This window comes from Nothoprocta perdicaria, unplaced genomic scaffold (assembly GCF_003342845.1).
Source record: "Nothoprocta perdicaria isolate Ctin4 unplaced genomic scaffold, notPer1 scaffold_9, whole genome shotgun sequence".
NCBI lineage: Eukaryota > Metazoa > Chordata > Aves > Tinamiformes > Tinamidae > Nothoprocta > Nothoprocta perdicaria.
The window spans coordinates 1,000,584-1,015,880 of record NW_020456198.1 but is presented as its reverse complement, the minus strand read 5'-3'; the positions used below and the strand labels follow the sequence as shown (position 1 = coordinate 1,015,880).

The following is a 15,297-nucleotide window of genomic DNA, read 5'->3' as shown; positions in this document are numbered from 1 at the left end:
CACACCTTAGTCACCCTGCAAAACACAGCCCTACAAGGGAATGGGATAGGTGAAAGCATTGGTACTGGTTCCACAGCTGATGGCTTCTTGCATTGCTAAAATATCCTCAACCATTTGTTCCAAGCCAAAATAATATAGTAACTATCAGTCCCAGTTTAAAATATCACCTCATCCAAGGAGATTTCTGAGAGTGGAACAAGTGCAATGAAGCACTCATCACACATTCAAAACAAGGCCCAAGTCTAAGGGGAAGTACACATCACCCTTAACTCATTATCAATTATTCTATGACCTCCTCTCTTTTGGGTCACTGTACTCTGACTTGTTCAGCTGGGGACTGAGAAAATCTGCAAGTAGGATATACATACTTTAAAAATGAGAACAATTATTGCTATCTCCTGACAAAGGAGTAAGAGTCCTTACTGGTCATGCAGACAGCAGTCAAGGAGAATGGTCAGTCTTTGAGGCTCCCCGAGACGGATCCATGCATAGTGCTGAGTTGCCATTGTCCACCAGCTTCACAACACTCAACCTTACCAATTCCTGACAAGATCCAACTTGATTCCCTATTCTTCTCTTTTCGGGCTTGGTACTTTCCATCTCTCATACCCTTGGGCTACTAATGATCCTGTCTAATAAATTGTCTCAAAAATACTATGTTACTGTTCTTATCTTTCTACAGACCTTCTCACATTCTGAGCAGTGCAAGCCAAGGCTGCGCAGCCGGGCCACATCAAAGCTGTGGATGCTTGGTACACAGGCAGCTAACGCCCCAGGGAGCTCGCAGCCAGGCGCACAGAGAGGAAAGGTTACAATCTACAGCAAACCAAATTCCTTTTATACCATTTCTTTACTGTAACAGCAATGGCTCCAAATGTTCTTAAAGACGTTTCTTCTCAAACACTGATCATCACTTTACACAACTCATTCTCATCCATAAGATTGCTTAGGGACATGGGGTGATCTTTACCCCAGGAGCTTACTACAAACTTTCTGATTTTATGACATGTTTGGAAACAAATGTTCTTGATGTCAACAGCATGTAAGTAGGAGCACACTTCATCAAGAACTAAAATTATGAACAAAGTATGTTTCTTCTTTATGAACTTCCTTAATGTTGCTATGAGCTACGTAACCATGAAATACTTGATTTAAATTCCTCTGGAAACTTTATGAACTAAACATTTCTCTGGACTCCAGCCAGGCTCCACTTACTCACAAGCTCCCACACAAAGGAATTCCAGCTTTTATGTCATCTTGAGAAAGCCAATCTCTTCCAATTGTTATCTAGGAAACAACAATTGTACTAGAGTAAAAGTCTCAGCAAAAATTTAGCAAAGATTATGGCAATTCTATTTTTCCCCCCATTAATACAGTGTATTAATGGAAATTAATACAACTCAAACGATTAACTCAAATACAGATGTACCTCTAGTCCATCAGCAAATTTCATGTAAATTTCTTAATTTATTTCTTCATTGAGTCACTAACTTATAAAAACATTTGCTGACCAACAGGAGTTGGATGACTTATCTGTACATTCCTGTGGAATGTGCATTTTGTAAACTATATTCCCCCTCTTCCAAGCTGAAATCAAAGACATTCCTAGTGAACTTTGTAAAAAAAATAAAATGAGGCAACTACTCTTCAGAAGATTTGCATTTTAAAGGAAGAAAAGACTATCATATAAAACTGGACCACATTCACCAAAAACACAGGCCTGCTAGACAACAGCAAACAAGATGCAGACTAGACAATCCTTAAAGGTAAATGTTCCAAGATGTTCATTTACTTGCTTACTACAATGTGCCAGGTGTTTTTAATTTCTCTGGAGAAAATACTTCCAGTTTACAAACAAAGATCTACCTATTCCTTAAGGATTTCAAATAATAAATCATGCAGGTCTGAAACCAATTAACATATCAAAACCACCAATTTTTTCTCCCCTCCTTTCCCCCAGAATCTAAACATACAACAGACTATGTGATTAACAGATTAATATTTTCTGCTTTATTAAACCTATATTTTGTATACTGATTACCAATATTTCACCTAATACTTGCATACTTATCAAAATCACGTTTGTACAAAGCAGTATCTGCTATTACTTATCAAATTCTAAAAACATAAGATTTGATGAAGTTCCCATTTAAAATGTTTTGTACATTTTCAGTGCCAAAATCATGCCTCTTGTTGCCACTATATAACTGCATATGGTATATGTGCAAACACAGTCTAAAGCATTCAGATTAATCAATCTCCTACAGACAAAATCTACAATTAAGACAAACCTACAAGTTACAATTATTCTTCATCATGTTAAAATATCCTTTTCTCCTGTACAAATAATCATATTTCAAATTGCTCCTCAGTAACAACTGTCAGTCAATGAAGTCCCTTTTAGAGAGATTAAACTGAAAGATGAGGTACAAAAGGTATAGGTTGATTTATTATGGTGTTAGTAAAATACTATGTAGCAGAACTCATCATTAAGATTCTATGTAGGGTTCAGGCTATTCAACAATAAAGCCTGTGTAATATCTTTTTCAAGACTATTGTGACACTTACAAATGGTTATAACTGTATTGGGATCCTTAGATAAAATGTGCCATCAAGACAGAAAGCAAGGGTAGCACTCTGACTTGCAGAATCTCAGAAGAGCCTAGGTCAGAAAGGACCCCGGAGATCAGCTGGCCCAGCTTCTGATGAAAGCAGAGCCTCAGGTAACAACCCTGTCACGCACAGTCTTGAAAGCCCATGACCACTATAAAAGAAACTTGAAGGAAACCAGAGGAATCTACTTCTTTAAAATGAGCGCCACAACATAATGCAACCAAATCCAGGTTTTAAATGTATACTTGTATCTCTGTAAGCTAACAGATCAACAATAGTATAGAAAGGGGAGATTATCTAACAGAAAGTATATTACTTGGGAACGAGGTTAGCATCACTTTTATCAGTCTCTACCTTTCAAGCTTTCCCCAAGATATAAGACAACATGCATTCCTTCTAACTAAAAAAGTACCCAGAGGTTTTGCACAGGACCAGTGCTTCCTCTAGGGCTTAGAAGCTACTTTTAAAGCACTTGAAAATATTATAAACAAAGTAACAGAACTAAGCTCATTTTCCATTGATTCCTTTTATTTTTTTGCTATCTGCTAAGGTAGAAAAGGCTGCTGAAACTTTTCACAGCGCTGATGTACTGATAAGTACTGATAACTTCTCTTTCCTGCGAGTTCCACAGTGCCTTATAAGAACAGCACTGACTCTGAAAATTAAGGGACTCTTTTCCTTCCATGTGGAATCTATGAAGAAGCTTGTAGGACTGAGCAACTTCAAAACCCCCAAAACTGTCAGGAAAAAAAAAGTATCAGACAAGCCTTAACTATCAGCAAATAAAACTCCAGTTCCTAAAAACAGAGCTGTACCCCTCTACACACCTACATTCACCATGAACTGTGATCAGGCATCTATTTTATTCATCTTCCATTTATGTGAACTTCTTTACAACTGCTCCATTCAAACTGTAGCTCCAATCAAATTATCTTCCATGTTGTTTCCACACTTCTCTCGTTCTCACATCATCTACAGCATATTTCCTTTGTATCACTTGTTCTTTGTCTGCAGTCATCTTACCTAAAGTCACCATACTCAGACTGTTTCCTAGATCCCACAATTTCCTTTAATTTCCTAATTTGTAATGATTCTTTAACAGTTTTGCAGTTCCTACAAACCAAGACATCAATCATTCTTTCCTCTCTATCTTACTGCTGTCACCTCCTAAAGTCAGTAATACTTTAAAATAGGGGCTTATTGATATTTTAAGAATTTTGCATGAATAAGCAGTAAATCTTTTCCATATGAAAAATACTTGCTATGTCGCATGGCAGTGCCACTGAAGTTCACATACTGTGAAAGTCAGGAAGACCAAGAGAAACAGATCTAGAGAACAACTGATAGTGATTCATCTCAAGTCTGCAAAATTAGCAGCCACGGTATCTATTTCAGCATTCAGCATCCCATTAGATGATGAATCTTTAAAAAGAGATTCTTATTCTAAAAAGAGATCAGAGCAACTGTAAACAAAATAAATTATCCTTGGCTCATATTAATGTTATATTAAATACATATGTCAGCCTAAACCTTTGAAGATTATTGTATTGCCTAAAATGGAGTTTTTACTGTTGTGCAATTTGAAACAGAATAAAAACCAACTTCTGAGTTGAATGTGACCATCATTAAATAAAAAAACTGTCATCTGGAATCTCCAGAAGCAAAACTAATGTAAACTTCAGCTGCAGACAAGAATCTTTTCCAAGAGCTTTATTCCCTCATGGGAAAGGCTGTGTAATTAGTTAAGCTTTACAGAGTATTATCTGACTCACATTAGACACTGTAAAAAGAGAACAAGATCTGGTCCTGCCAGCTTTAGGAGTGGCCACCTCTGAAATTATATTTTGCTACAAACATGATGCGAAACCTGCTCTGTAGTATTTCTGCTACCTGAGGTACATTACAGCAGAGCCAATCATCTTAGCTACCCAATGGCCAAAAAGGTGGGGGGAGGAAGGTAGAAGGAATGATAACAATGATTGTAATATCCAGTAAAATAAATGAACTTAGTATACTAACAAAGAAAATTAAAGAAAAAATACCATGCACAGAAGTGGAGAAAGAGAAGGTTAAATAAACAGTTAAGGTGAGAGGAAAAGAGAACTGAAGATACTAAACACTAATGAGAACAGCCATTCCAAAAACACAAAAAAGTCTGCTAATGAGACATTTAAAAAACACCGATGAGGTGAAATAAGACAAAAATCACCAAGAATGAATTTAAGAGCAGTAATCAACCGAGACCTTCAGTTAATTTTCACATCATGGAAAAAAAGACACATGTATTTCTAATTACTCCTTGTAACCAAAGACATTGGAAAAGTAAAACAAAAATATTCGGCAGTAAGAAAGCAATAAAGATAAAAATCGGACGTCACTAAATTATCACAAGGAAGAAACAAAAGTTTTGAACACAAAATCGTCAATAAACATGCTGTTTTTCATGTCACTTTTCCCTTACATCTACTTTTTCAAGAAGTAACACTTGAAATATCAGTTCCCACATGACATTAGGGATGCCAGACACACCTTAGGTGGGAACCATCATAACAGCAGCAGCAAAGCACAGCCTACAGAAACACCAAAGAGCAAACTGGTGTCAGTATCCTAGTGGCCCAACAGGCTGTACAGTCACATCCTTTCTATTTTAAGATCCCTCCAACTTAGATATTACTTCTTATTCAACAGTCTTATCTGCAATTAACACTCCCTCAAATTATATACCATCTCATGTTTGAGAAGAAGCTTCTATAGGTCAAAATGCAACATCTCTTGTAATGTGATTTCCATCTCTTCTCTGCATTTCTGTGTACTTGGGTAGAAGCATGAGACCACACATGTTTCAAGAATCTAATTTTTTCCACATGAGACAGAAATCTGTGCAAGCTTGATAGGGCAAGAAGCCTAGTACAAGGTACAAGTTGTGCCTCATCAAGTGCTACTTTGTCCACTTAATTAGTAGAAGTGGCATACAGGCATAGAAGTGAAATGAAGACTGTTTATGTGGCCTCAGGCCTTTTCCACTTAAGTGGACAAAGTAAAAATAGAAGCTACTGCAGGTCATAAGAAAACCAGCAGTTGTAACTCAGGCTAGCTAATTGACAAGAGAAAAAAAACAGAAGTAATTCATCCAATTGATCATCAAATTCCAGATCCAATAGCTCAGACCTACCTCCTGCCCTCTTCTATTTTCACTCTTGGGAGACTTTCAAGTAGAACCTGTACTCCCTCTCATGGTGGTTTCTTTTACCACAACTAGTTCATGTTTAGTAGTCTCCACTGGTTTCAAACCTTCATTCAATTTTCTGTCATCATTAGCTGCTCTTTCCTTTCAACAACAGTAACTAAGTAATCAAAAGAAGAAAAAAGGAGAGAGGGCAAGGGTCACTGCCATTACATAACTGAAACACCAGATAGTACCTTATTTTACCCAGCCACATGAAGATATTAGAGTCACAGAATCCTTAAGGTTAGAAAGGACCTTTAGAGACAGAAGGAAGGCAGGAAGGCAAAAGATATCAAATTCAAGTCCACACAAAACTAACCAATAAAGTGGTGGTTTGATCTTAGGCATTTATCATGTATTATGACTTCCAGGCAACTACACTCCCCAAGATTTCAGTATGTAACTCACCTCTGAAGAGAAAGAAAGGCACAATGCAAACTATTTCTCTATTCTATAAATAACAGTAGTTTTAAGATGGAAAATGCTAAGTTAAAACCATGCATTTCTTCAAAAACAACAGTCTAGCACATATTACAGAACCACAAGTAATTGACACAGATTCTTACCAAAAGTTTGCCTGTCATGTTCCTGACAGCTTTCTTCATTCAAGGCTGTCTTTTTCTTATGGACATCAATCCACCATGGTTTGTATTTCAAAACATGCTTAATGGCTTCATCTTCAAAAAAATCAGCTCTGGAAAAAAGTGTCATGTGCTGTTTATTTCAGTTTATAGCACATGTGGGGATATTTGATAGAATCAAAGATTAGAATCTTTAAGGTTGGAAGGGACCTCCAGAGATCATCTTGTCCAACTCCTCTGCACATGCAGGGTCACCCACAACAGGTGGCACAGGATGGCATTCAAGCAGGTTTTGAAGATCTCCAGAGAAGGAGATTCCACAACCTCTCTTGGCAATCTGTTCTAGTGCTGTCACCTTCACTGTTAGGAAAATTTTCCTTAAGTTCCCATGGAACTTTTGATGTTTCAGTTTGTAGCCATTTCCTCTTGTCCTATTACTGGCCACCACCATTTTTATGCACAGAAGGAATAGAACTAGGCTACAGGTTATTTAGAAATACAATTTCAAAGAACAAGCACAAATCTGAACAGTATCTACTCTGAGCTATAAATTAGAAAATTGTTGTTATTAAAGTATAAACAATATTATTTTCTAGTACCTCTCTCAAGTTTCCTCAACCTCTTAAAAACTATCCAGAAGCATAGGAAAATGATAAGTTTGTAGAATGACATGTAGGTAAATAAATCTTGGACCTATTTTAAGGAAAAGCATTTCCAAGAGAGGACTTAGAACAGCAACTGTCTTCATTGGAAAGTTCTCCAATTTTCAAAGGAGGCATACTTTGGAGAAGAGACACATGCAGCTGGAGAATCTGAAGTCTGAGAACAGGGCAGGGAACTGACTTCTACAGAAGATATACTGCCATCTCAGTACAAAGCCACTCAGTATAGTAATTCGGTAAGCATTTATATTAAAACATCCAAGTTCTAAGCCTCCTCTTATTTGCTTTTTCCTTCAAGCCAAACAATACAATGAAAAATAAGAACTGTAAAAACTTCAAGAAAAGTTAACTATGCAAGAAAGCTTCTTAATTATACACAGCCTATCCAGTCCACTGAATGTGAATTGTAACATGTACTCTCACATTAACTTCTTTAATGTCTTCAATATTTCTTAAAGCTAACTTAATCTTACCCAGTCTCCATTTTCCTTAAAACAGAATATTTGTTTGTCACTACATCTCCAGAACCATCCTTTTTATCAGGTTACACAGAAATACAATAATTTAGTTGTATATCTTAACCGTGATTAAATGCAAAAACAAAAACTGATGTAATTTCACTTGACCAGATAAAATTAAAAAAGAGTACTTACAGATAATGATCAGGATCAAACTTGGCCACCTCAGCTGCTAGGCGCTTTCTCCTACGCTCACTTACAGGCACTCGATCTGGATCTTTAATGTCAATTACCTCTGTGAGCTCTTCCTGAAAATGCAACAAAAGTTAGTCAACTAAGCCAAAGATACAATGTAGAAGAATATAGTGTCAATTTACAAGGGAGGTCTATTGGCATTAAAAGAGCGAAGTGCTCAGGCACTTTTCAATCTCTCCTTACTGCATGTCAGACTATGCCTTCACTATTAACATAAGTAGAAAAAAGAGTAACGATAATAGTCAGCACTTAAAACATATGAGCTGTACCTAGAATTGTGCATCTCAATACCATTATTGAAAATAGATGGTCTTAAACACCTGCTTACCTTTCAATCCAGATTCAACCGTGGAAAGTGGATACCCAGATTCCACCAAGTTTCAATCATTATGAATTCTAAGAAGCTTCAAACTTATGAATTCTACTCAGGCTCTTATCATAAGGCAAGTAGGCTGACACTATGCTGAAATTTGTAATGCTTAATAAAAGCACTCAAACATATCCAAGAAAAATCATAGATTGTGTTTGTGTAACTCTTGAGATCTTCCATAATTAATGAAAAATTTCAGTATCCTTTTAGGAATCATTAACCAGAGGTACATTAATGCTGATGGAAAATATATTTCTTCAGGACTTTCATGGTAAATCTCATAAATATACTTGGAGAATGTAAACACTTTCTCCATTAGTGATCCTTTTGCTCCAAAACTTTGAGATACTACAATTCATGCAATATTAAGTTAGAGCTACATTATTAGCATGTTTTGAATACCTACTACTTATATCGTCTGGTGTGCAGACTTAAGTAGGACATTGAAAAAATTATAATAAATTATAAATAAATTTATAATAAATAAATTATAAATAATTATCTCATATCTTAACAAAAATTCTCATATCTTAACAAAATAAATTATCTCATATCTTAACAAAAGCTCTATATTCTACCAATATTATGATGCAGCTGAGCATGCTACAGGTTGCAAATTAACTACAATCTATTCATCCACTAAAGAAACTTTTGAATGCTGAATAACTACAGTTTAAAGTTCCTTTCCTACAAATTAATCAGCAAAAGGAAATTTCAATGCCTCAGCACAGTCCTAGTCCTAGTAAATTCATCATAAATCAAGCACATAGGGAATTTGAAGAATTCCATCTCAGTCTGTAAACTTGATTTAGATATCACATTTCCATTTCTTTTACTACACACAATAAATCATTCAGCATCATCCTCTTTACACAGTACTTCACAGCAGTCTAACCCTCTGAAGCATTTCTAGTAAATTTCTATAATTCAGTTATGGCAAAGGCATAATATAAACACAAAGGCAGATAATAGTGAATAAATCTGACTGCTAATCTTTAACAAGTGCACTACTGTGTTCAGAAAATTTGTTATAAAGCATTTCTAAGGCTTTGCATTAAGAATATAATTGTTGTATTTTTAGACCAAGCAAAACATTCACATTTAGAAAAAAATCAGAACTATCAGTCAATCTATGCTAATTTTACTCTCAATCTCTGACAACAATTACCTATTCTCTCTCCTGAGCTACTATGAAACTCAAATCACTTAACAGGTGTCCCATATTCCAGACAACACAGACCAATCAAGAAAATAAGTCTGCATTCCCAGCCAGCATTCCAGCCAGCTATTAACCACTTCTTGAAATAGGGCAAGTTATCACAGAACAACACTGATCAAAGAGCTCAGGCAAAGTTATCTGAGAAGTTCAGGCTCTGATAAGCAGAAAATTACAGTATGACCACTACTTATCCTGATTTAAATACATAAACCCATAAGACTATAAACCTAAGTTTAGAAGCAATAGAGAACTCAGTTATGTTCAAGCTCTATGGACAATTACATTTCATGAACATTTTCATTCACAATCTGATGCTAGATTTAAGGAATGCTACTCCTGAATAAAGGAGACAAAAAACAGAAATCAATTGCTGGAGGTCTTTAAGAACAATAAACCAGAGCCCATTTTCAGATGTCTTGTCTTCTGTTTACTAGTGAAATTATAATTTTAGCTGCTAACAAGCTTATTTTACATCTGAAATCAGCTTTAGCGAGGGAGAGAGAGGCAAGTACCTCTTGGTACCAAGATCCTCAAAATAACATGGTGAAACAGGAAGACTGCACTTAAAGTTATAGCCTTTGCTTCTTCAGAAGACAAAATTTAAGAACACAACAATAACCATGAATTACACAATAAAATATATTTTAATGCAACAATCATGAAAGCCTATAGCCAGCTTGATTTTTTTCTTTAAATCTGCATCATCCTTGTTAAAGGTTTTAAAATTTAATACATCTAAAATATACCTGATGTTGACACTGAATGTTTGAAGCCAGAAGAAAAGACAGTATCATGTAAAAACAGGAGTATTAATTGCACAGCCTGAAGACTGTTTAAGCTGCCAGAACTAGTCACCTGACAATCTACCTCATACAGGCCTTTTTCTACCTTTAAAGGCTAGCCTATTTGTGCTGCCCATAGCAGCCCACTTGCACATGTAGGATCCCATCTACACCCTCCCTTTTCTCCTTTTTCCTTCTGGGCCAGCAACACTTGGTCTCTTTCCTTTTTCACTAATCACACTGCAGAAATACACCGGGCTATTTTCTCAGCTGCCACAGTTAACTTGCTCTCGACCACATCTGCTTTCTGCAGGAGGGAACATTTGCCTTTACCATTACATGAAGAGTAGGATATACTCAGTCATATAATAAGATAATGAGGAAAAGCTATGATGTAATGATCTCGAACTAAGAAACAAACCAGGAAGCCTAACCAACCAGAAGTGCTGTAAATCCTAAGTTACATTGAAGATCTAAGAGGAAAAGGAATCACCCACCTGCAGGCGCTGCAACACCTCTGAGTGCAAATTCCCAAATCCATAGCAGTACTTCTGCTGTAGAGCACTTTCTGCAGTTTCTTCGTATGGAGTCTGCTCAATTTCCCAGTCAAAGTCATCCTCTTCCTCTTCAGAAAAGTGAGCAGAGTCAGCTGTGTACATTGCACAGAGAATGAGTGATAAGCTTATACCACCCAAAACATACATGATTTAATAACAAGACAAAACACTGACAGTAGAGTAAGCTTTTTATTTACTATGTATCTTAAAAAGCTTATATAACTGTGCCAACTAACTTCCAGAAAACAGAAGAGAGTCAGCAAATGGAACAAACACACATCTCCAAATCTCCTTTATCCAGCTAACATTAGTGAGAATTTCTCAAGCTATTAAACTGAGTGGTTTGAATGCAAATGAGGCATAACAGATCTCATTCATATATACAGAACAAAGACAATACAAAGACAAGAGCAGATTGTTTTTATACAACATACGTGTTCTCTACTAATGTTTACAATCTGCCAGATTTTGCTGTCTGCTGGGTTCATTTCCCAATGACATTTTCCTCTAAAAGGACATGAACCCTCATCATCAGTAGTGTGCAAAAGCATTGCTTTCTTTCACACAAGCCCCACGTATTCCACTTCTGTTGGAACAGAGGCATAGTATATGATTGTATCAGTTTACACAAAATCACTGGATTAGACTTGAAGTAAAAAAATAGTCTTACAATAAAAGTAGTTTCCAAAATTAAAAAAATCATTGGTTGTTAACATTTTATACAAGTAGATCCTTATATCAATAACTTAACTCCTTTCCCAAATTCCCCAATTTCCCAAAAGAGAGACCAGAAAAACTTATACTCAGTTACTCAAAGACTGAAATAGTGATTCCACTGATTTCCTCATGAACAGAAATTTTTTCTAAGATCACCATAATAAAAACTATGTAACAATAGTAATCTTTTAAAACAGATACTCACATCACTAAACACACAGTCTTTTTTTTTTTTTCTATGAAAATGATGTCCCTAAGCAGGTCATCCCCTGGAACGTACAGTTCTTATTTTACTTCTGGGCTTCTACTATTTGAGCTGAAAAACTAGTTACATGTGTAGGAAGTAAAATACTCAAATGTCTGTTCATTATACAGCCACTAGAGGGGCCACAGACCTACAGAGGTTTAGCACGTGTTAAAAATATATTTTGGAAAGTGTACACGTAACTAAATTATTAATATGAAAAGCAGATCACCTACAAGTACTCCTTGATATTTATCCATGCATTCAGGTTCATTCACTTACATTGTACCTTGGATTAGATAGTAATAGAGTTTATCCTCCTACATACAGCACTAGGTAACTCCATTTGTACACCACTATATAAAACTATTTGTATAACTATTTAACATGCATATATATCACTAAGATAAATAAGATTTTTTGTTGTTGTACCTATCTCTTCCACTAAAGGTGTTGATTTCAACTTCTTTGGTGCCAAAAGAGAGGTCAGCATATCCAGTCCCTCAAAATATTGGCCAGGCATCTCCTTAGGTAAGTGAATTGTAAAAGTTCCTTAATGAAAAGTCAAATAGTTATTAGCTTTGCATTAAACAAGCAATGAAAATTTTTTAAAAGAAGTTTTTATTTTTATGAAAAAGGCTCACAAATTGAGTTACAAGCAGAAAATATGTTATGTACCCATCTCTATGCATGTTTCTATACTTCCTTAGCTAATTTCACTAAAAACAAAGATTTTAACAATACAAAAAAAGACTATTTGACCAGTTGTAGTCTCTTAACTTACACTGCATAATAAAAGCCAACAGAAAACAAACTTGATTTTAATTTTAATCCTTCCCTGACAAAAAATCATAAAACAGAAGAAACGTTTTACATTTTAGTAAAATATTGCACATAAGTTAAGAGCTCTGTGAAATTAACCATGTTACTGGAGAGTTAATACTGTATTTCCAGTAGCATGCACATGAGTAACATTAACTGGTACCTTCATCTGTATTATAAGATGCTTTTTCTCTGCCATCCTCCACAACCCTTCCAGGTAGGGTCAATCTGCAGGGGAAAAAAAAGACAAGAGATCTGACTGAATGTCTCATGAATTCTGTAACAGCAAAAAGAGAATATAGCCACTTATCCTCCCCATGTGGAGATACACACCAAAACACATGCATCACTAAGTATATGCTACCTGGTTCTCAGTGGTGAAAAGGCACACTTATTCTATAAGAATTACATACATCTAACGAATTGTTTTGCCACTTTATATATGGAAATCTGAGCAAATTTAGAGCAATCAAATGAATACCTTTTAGTGATTAAAAACCTTGAGACAAAGGGACCAGACCTATAAGATAGGCCAAAATCACCATTGCTACTACAAATGGGGCATGCTCTGAAGGCCTCAAAATTGAAATTTTTCTTTTTGATCTTTTGAAGTGCAAAGCTCTATACAACCATCTTTACCTGAGAAAGTAAGGTTTGGCATAAAATTTAAAGTCTTCCCCTTCAAAATATATATCAAACTCTGAAGCTCTGGCATAAGGTATTTTGATTATTATTATAAGAAAGTCTGGATCCTGGCTCAGCTCAAAGGCTGGAGTTATCATGACAAATCAAGCAGGAGAAGCAACCACTGACTGCACAGCCCTATCAAAACAGAAAAAGAAAAGATTATTGTAGTTTACAATTCATGACAGTATTAGTGTCTTTAAAATTCTGTAAGAAGAACATCTCTGATTTCCACAGAATTATCTTCTAAACAGTCAAAGATAAGACATTCATAATAGCAGCAACAAAAAAAAGAAAAAAGGAAGATTCTCTCATCAAGCTACTCTCTACAACTTAATCATTTCTTCATAATGAAAAAGATAATGTAAATGAACACAAGCATTTAGAGTTCTGGAAAGCAACTACTATGCGACTTTGTAGAAGCCATACTTTATAAACACACTTCCCAGAACAGAAATAACAGAATCAATACTCACAAAAAGGATGGCATGAGCATACACAATATGCAGCTATTTTTCACATCTGTTTTAAGATGTAAGCCTCTGGGTTAGTTACATGCATGCTAAACTGAACATGTCTCTTAGCACAGGACTCATGGCACAAGAGTTGTTTTAACAGTTCATATATAATAGCAGTTTATACCTTCAGATGTTCCAGAAGCCCAGTGTGAACATACTTTCTGTTCAGGGCTTTCAGAAGTCAACACATTGCCCACGTCCCCGCTCCGCCCTGCACCGCCTCCCCGCTTCACTTAGAAGGAAGGCCAGAACAAGAGTCCTTACCTCACCGCGAGCCCTTCACCGCCCCGCACCGCCCGCAGGCCAACGTGCTCGCCCTCGCCAGGTACGGCGGCAGCGGGGAGCTCTAACACACCCGCAAAGCAACGCACCCGCCTGCACACTCCTTAACTTCAGCAAAACGCCACACACTTATCCAAAGAAAAGGATGTACTGGGGCCAAGCTACCACTCCGCGGGCTGAGAGGCGGCCGAGGCGCTGCCGAGCACCCACCGCGCGCCCAACGGCTCCCAACCGTTTCCCAACCGCCGCTCAGGCCGCGAATGGCGGCGCGCAACCCCCCGCGCATGCGCGCCCGGGCGGTGCGGGAGACAGGGCCATGAGGAGCGTCACCGCCCTCAGGGCGGGGATCGCGGCGGGCGGGGCCTCGCTTTTGAACCCGCGTGTCCGGCCTTGGGGCTGCTTGGTGACACCTGAGCTTAGTTAGGGCAAACTTATAAATTTGTGCAGGAGAAGGGGAAGGGTTCTCTGGGAAGCTGCTGCTTCTCTGGCAGTTTCTGAAGTGCTGCTGTAGGAGTCTATCATTTAATTTTGGCAGTTGGTAAAGTTTGTTGTCTATTTGAATGTAAAAAAAATGTAGCTTGCAAGTATAATTGACTTTGTATAGCTAATAATTGAGAGTAAATTTGCTATAATTCTATGTTTAAGGATTAAGATGCCTAAATGCGTGTCCTAGAAATATGGTTAGTAGAAATATAAGGGGAAAAAATTAAATACTAAGCATGCATTTAGTTTAACAGGAGGCACAAAAATGAAGCTCTACTCAGGAAATAAAAGCAAATAAGGTAAGTATGTTTTTCTATCTGTATCATTTTAATGAAGTAAAACATACTATACTTCTATGATAGAGATCTATGGTTTTTAACAGAATGGAGAAGAACTTCCATTTTCTGAACTGCTAGCGTTATAATTTTGATAAAAATACTCATCCTTAAAAATAGTTATGTAATTTCAAATTTAGGATTTGCAGAACTTGGAGGGTTTTGGGGGCTTTCTTGTAGTATAATGCATTTTTGGGAAATAACGTTTTCTTGTGCACTGCGGTTTTTGCATAGTTTCTCATTTAGCAGGGTTCTTTCCTCTTGGCACGAAGCAGTGGATGTTCTGCTCGGCCTCGGACCTCGGAGCCCGTCCCCGTTTCGAACCCGCGCGCTCGCTGCGCTGCGCTTAGCGCTGCGCGGGTTAAAGAGGCCTCGGCGCCTCAGCCAGGGCTCTGTGAGAGCCGCGCAGCAGCGCGCGCCAGCGCGGCGCGGCTACTCCAGAGAGTGCGGTAGGCCGGGCGGCCCCGCCCCGCGCCGGGCCGGGCGGCC

The 15,297-nt window shown here is 37.3% G+C and overlaps 2 protein-coding genes across 6 annotated transcripts in view; one reads left to right on the top strand and one right to left on the bottom strand.

The window, feature by feature from the left end:
- The window catches only part of SHQ1 (SHQ1, H/ACA ribonucleoprotein assembly factor), a 42,343-nt gene extending 28,179 nt beyond the window's left edge, over positions 1-14,164 (bottom strand). For all 3 annotated transcript variants that reach the window (XM_026052703.1, XM_026052704.1, XM_026052705.1), the window contains exons 1-7: positions 13,973-14,164; positions 13,146-13,328; positions 12,670-12,734; positions 12,117-12,236; positions 10,664-10,815; positions 7,736-7,848; positions 6,406-6,533 (exon numbers count right to left, since the gene is read on the bottom strand). In XM_026052703.1, coding sequence (XP_025908488.1) covers positions 6,406-6,533; positions 7,736-7,848; positions 10,664-10,815; positions 12,117-12,236; positions 12,670-12,734; positions 13,146-13,288 — 721 coding nt within the window. In that variant the 5' untranslated portion in view covers positions 13,289-13,328; positions 13,973-14,164. The remainder of the gene's footprint in view (positions 1-6,405; positions 6,534-7,735; positions 7,849-10,663; positions 10,816-12,116; positions 12,237-12,669; positions 12,735-13,145; positions 13,329-13,972) is intronic.
- Positions 14,165-14,473: 309 nt separating this feature from the next.
- The window catches only part of GXYLT2 (glucoside xylosyltransferase 2), a 20,800-nt gene continuing 19,976 nt past the window's right edge, over positions 14,474-15,297 (top strand). For 2 of the 3 annotated variants that reach the window (XM_026052646.1, XM_026052649.1), the window contains exons 1-2: positions 14,474-14,528; positions 14,720-14,772. The gene's annotated coding sequence lies outside the window, so the exon portion shown is untranslated. The remainder of the gene's footprint in view (positions 14,529-14,719; positions 14,773-15,297) is intronic. The other variant, XM_026052647.1, reaches the window with a different exon arrangement.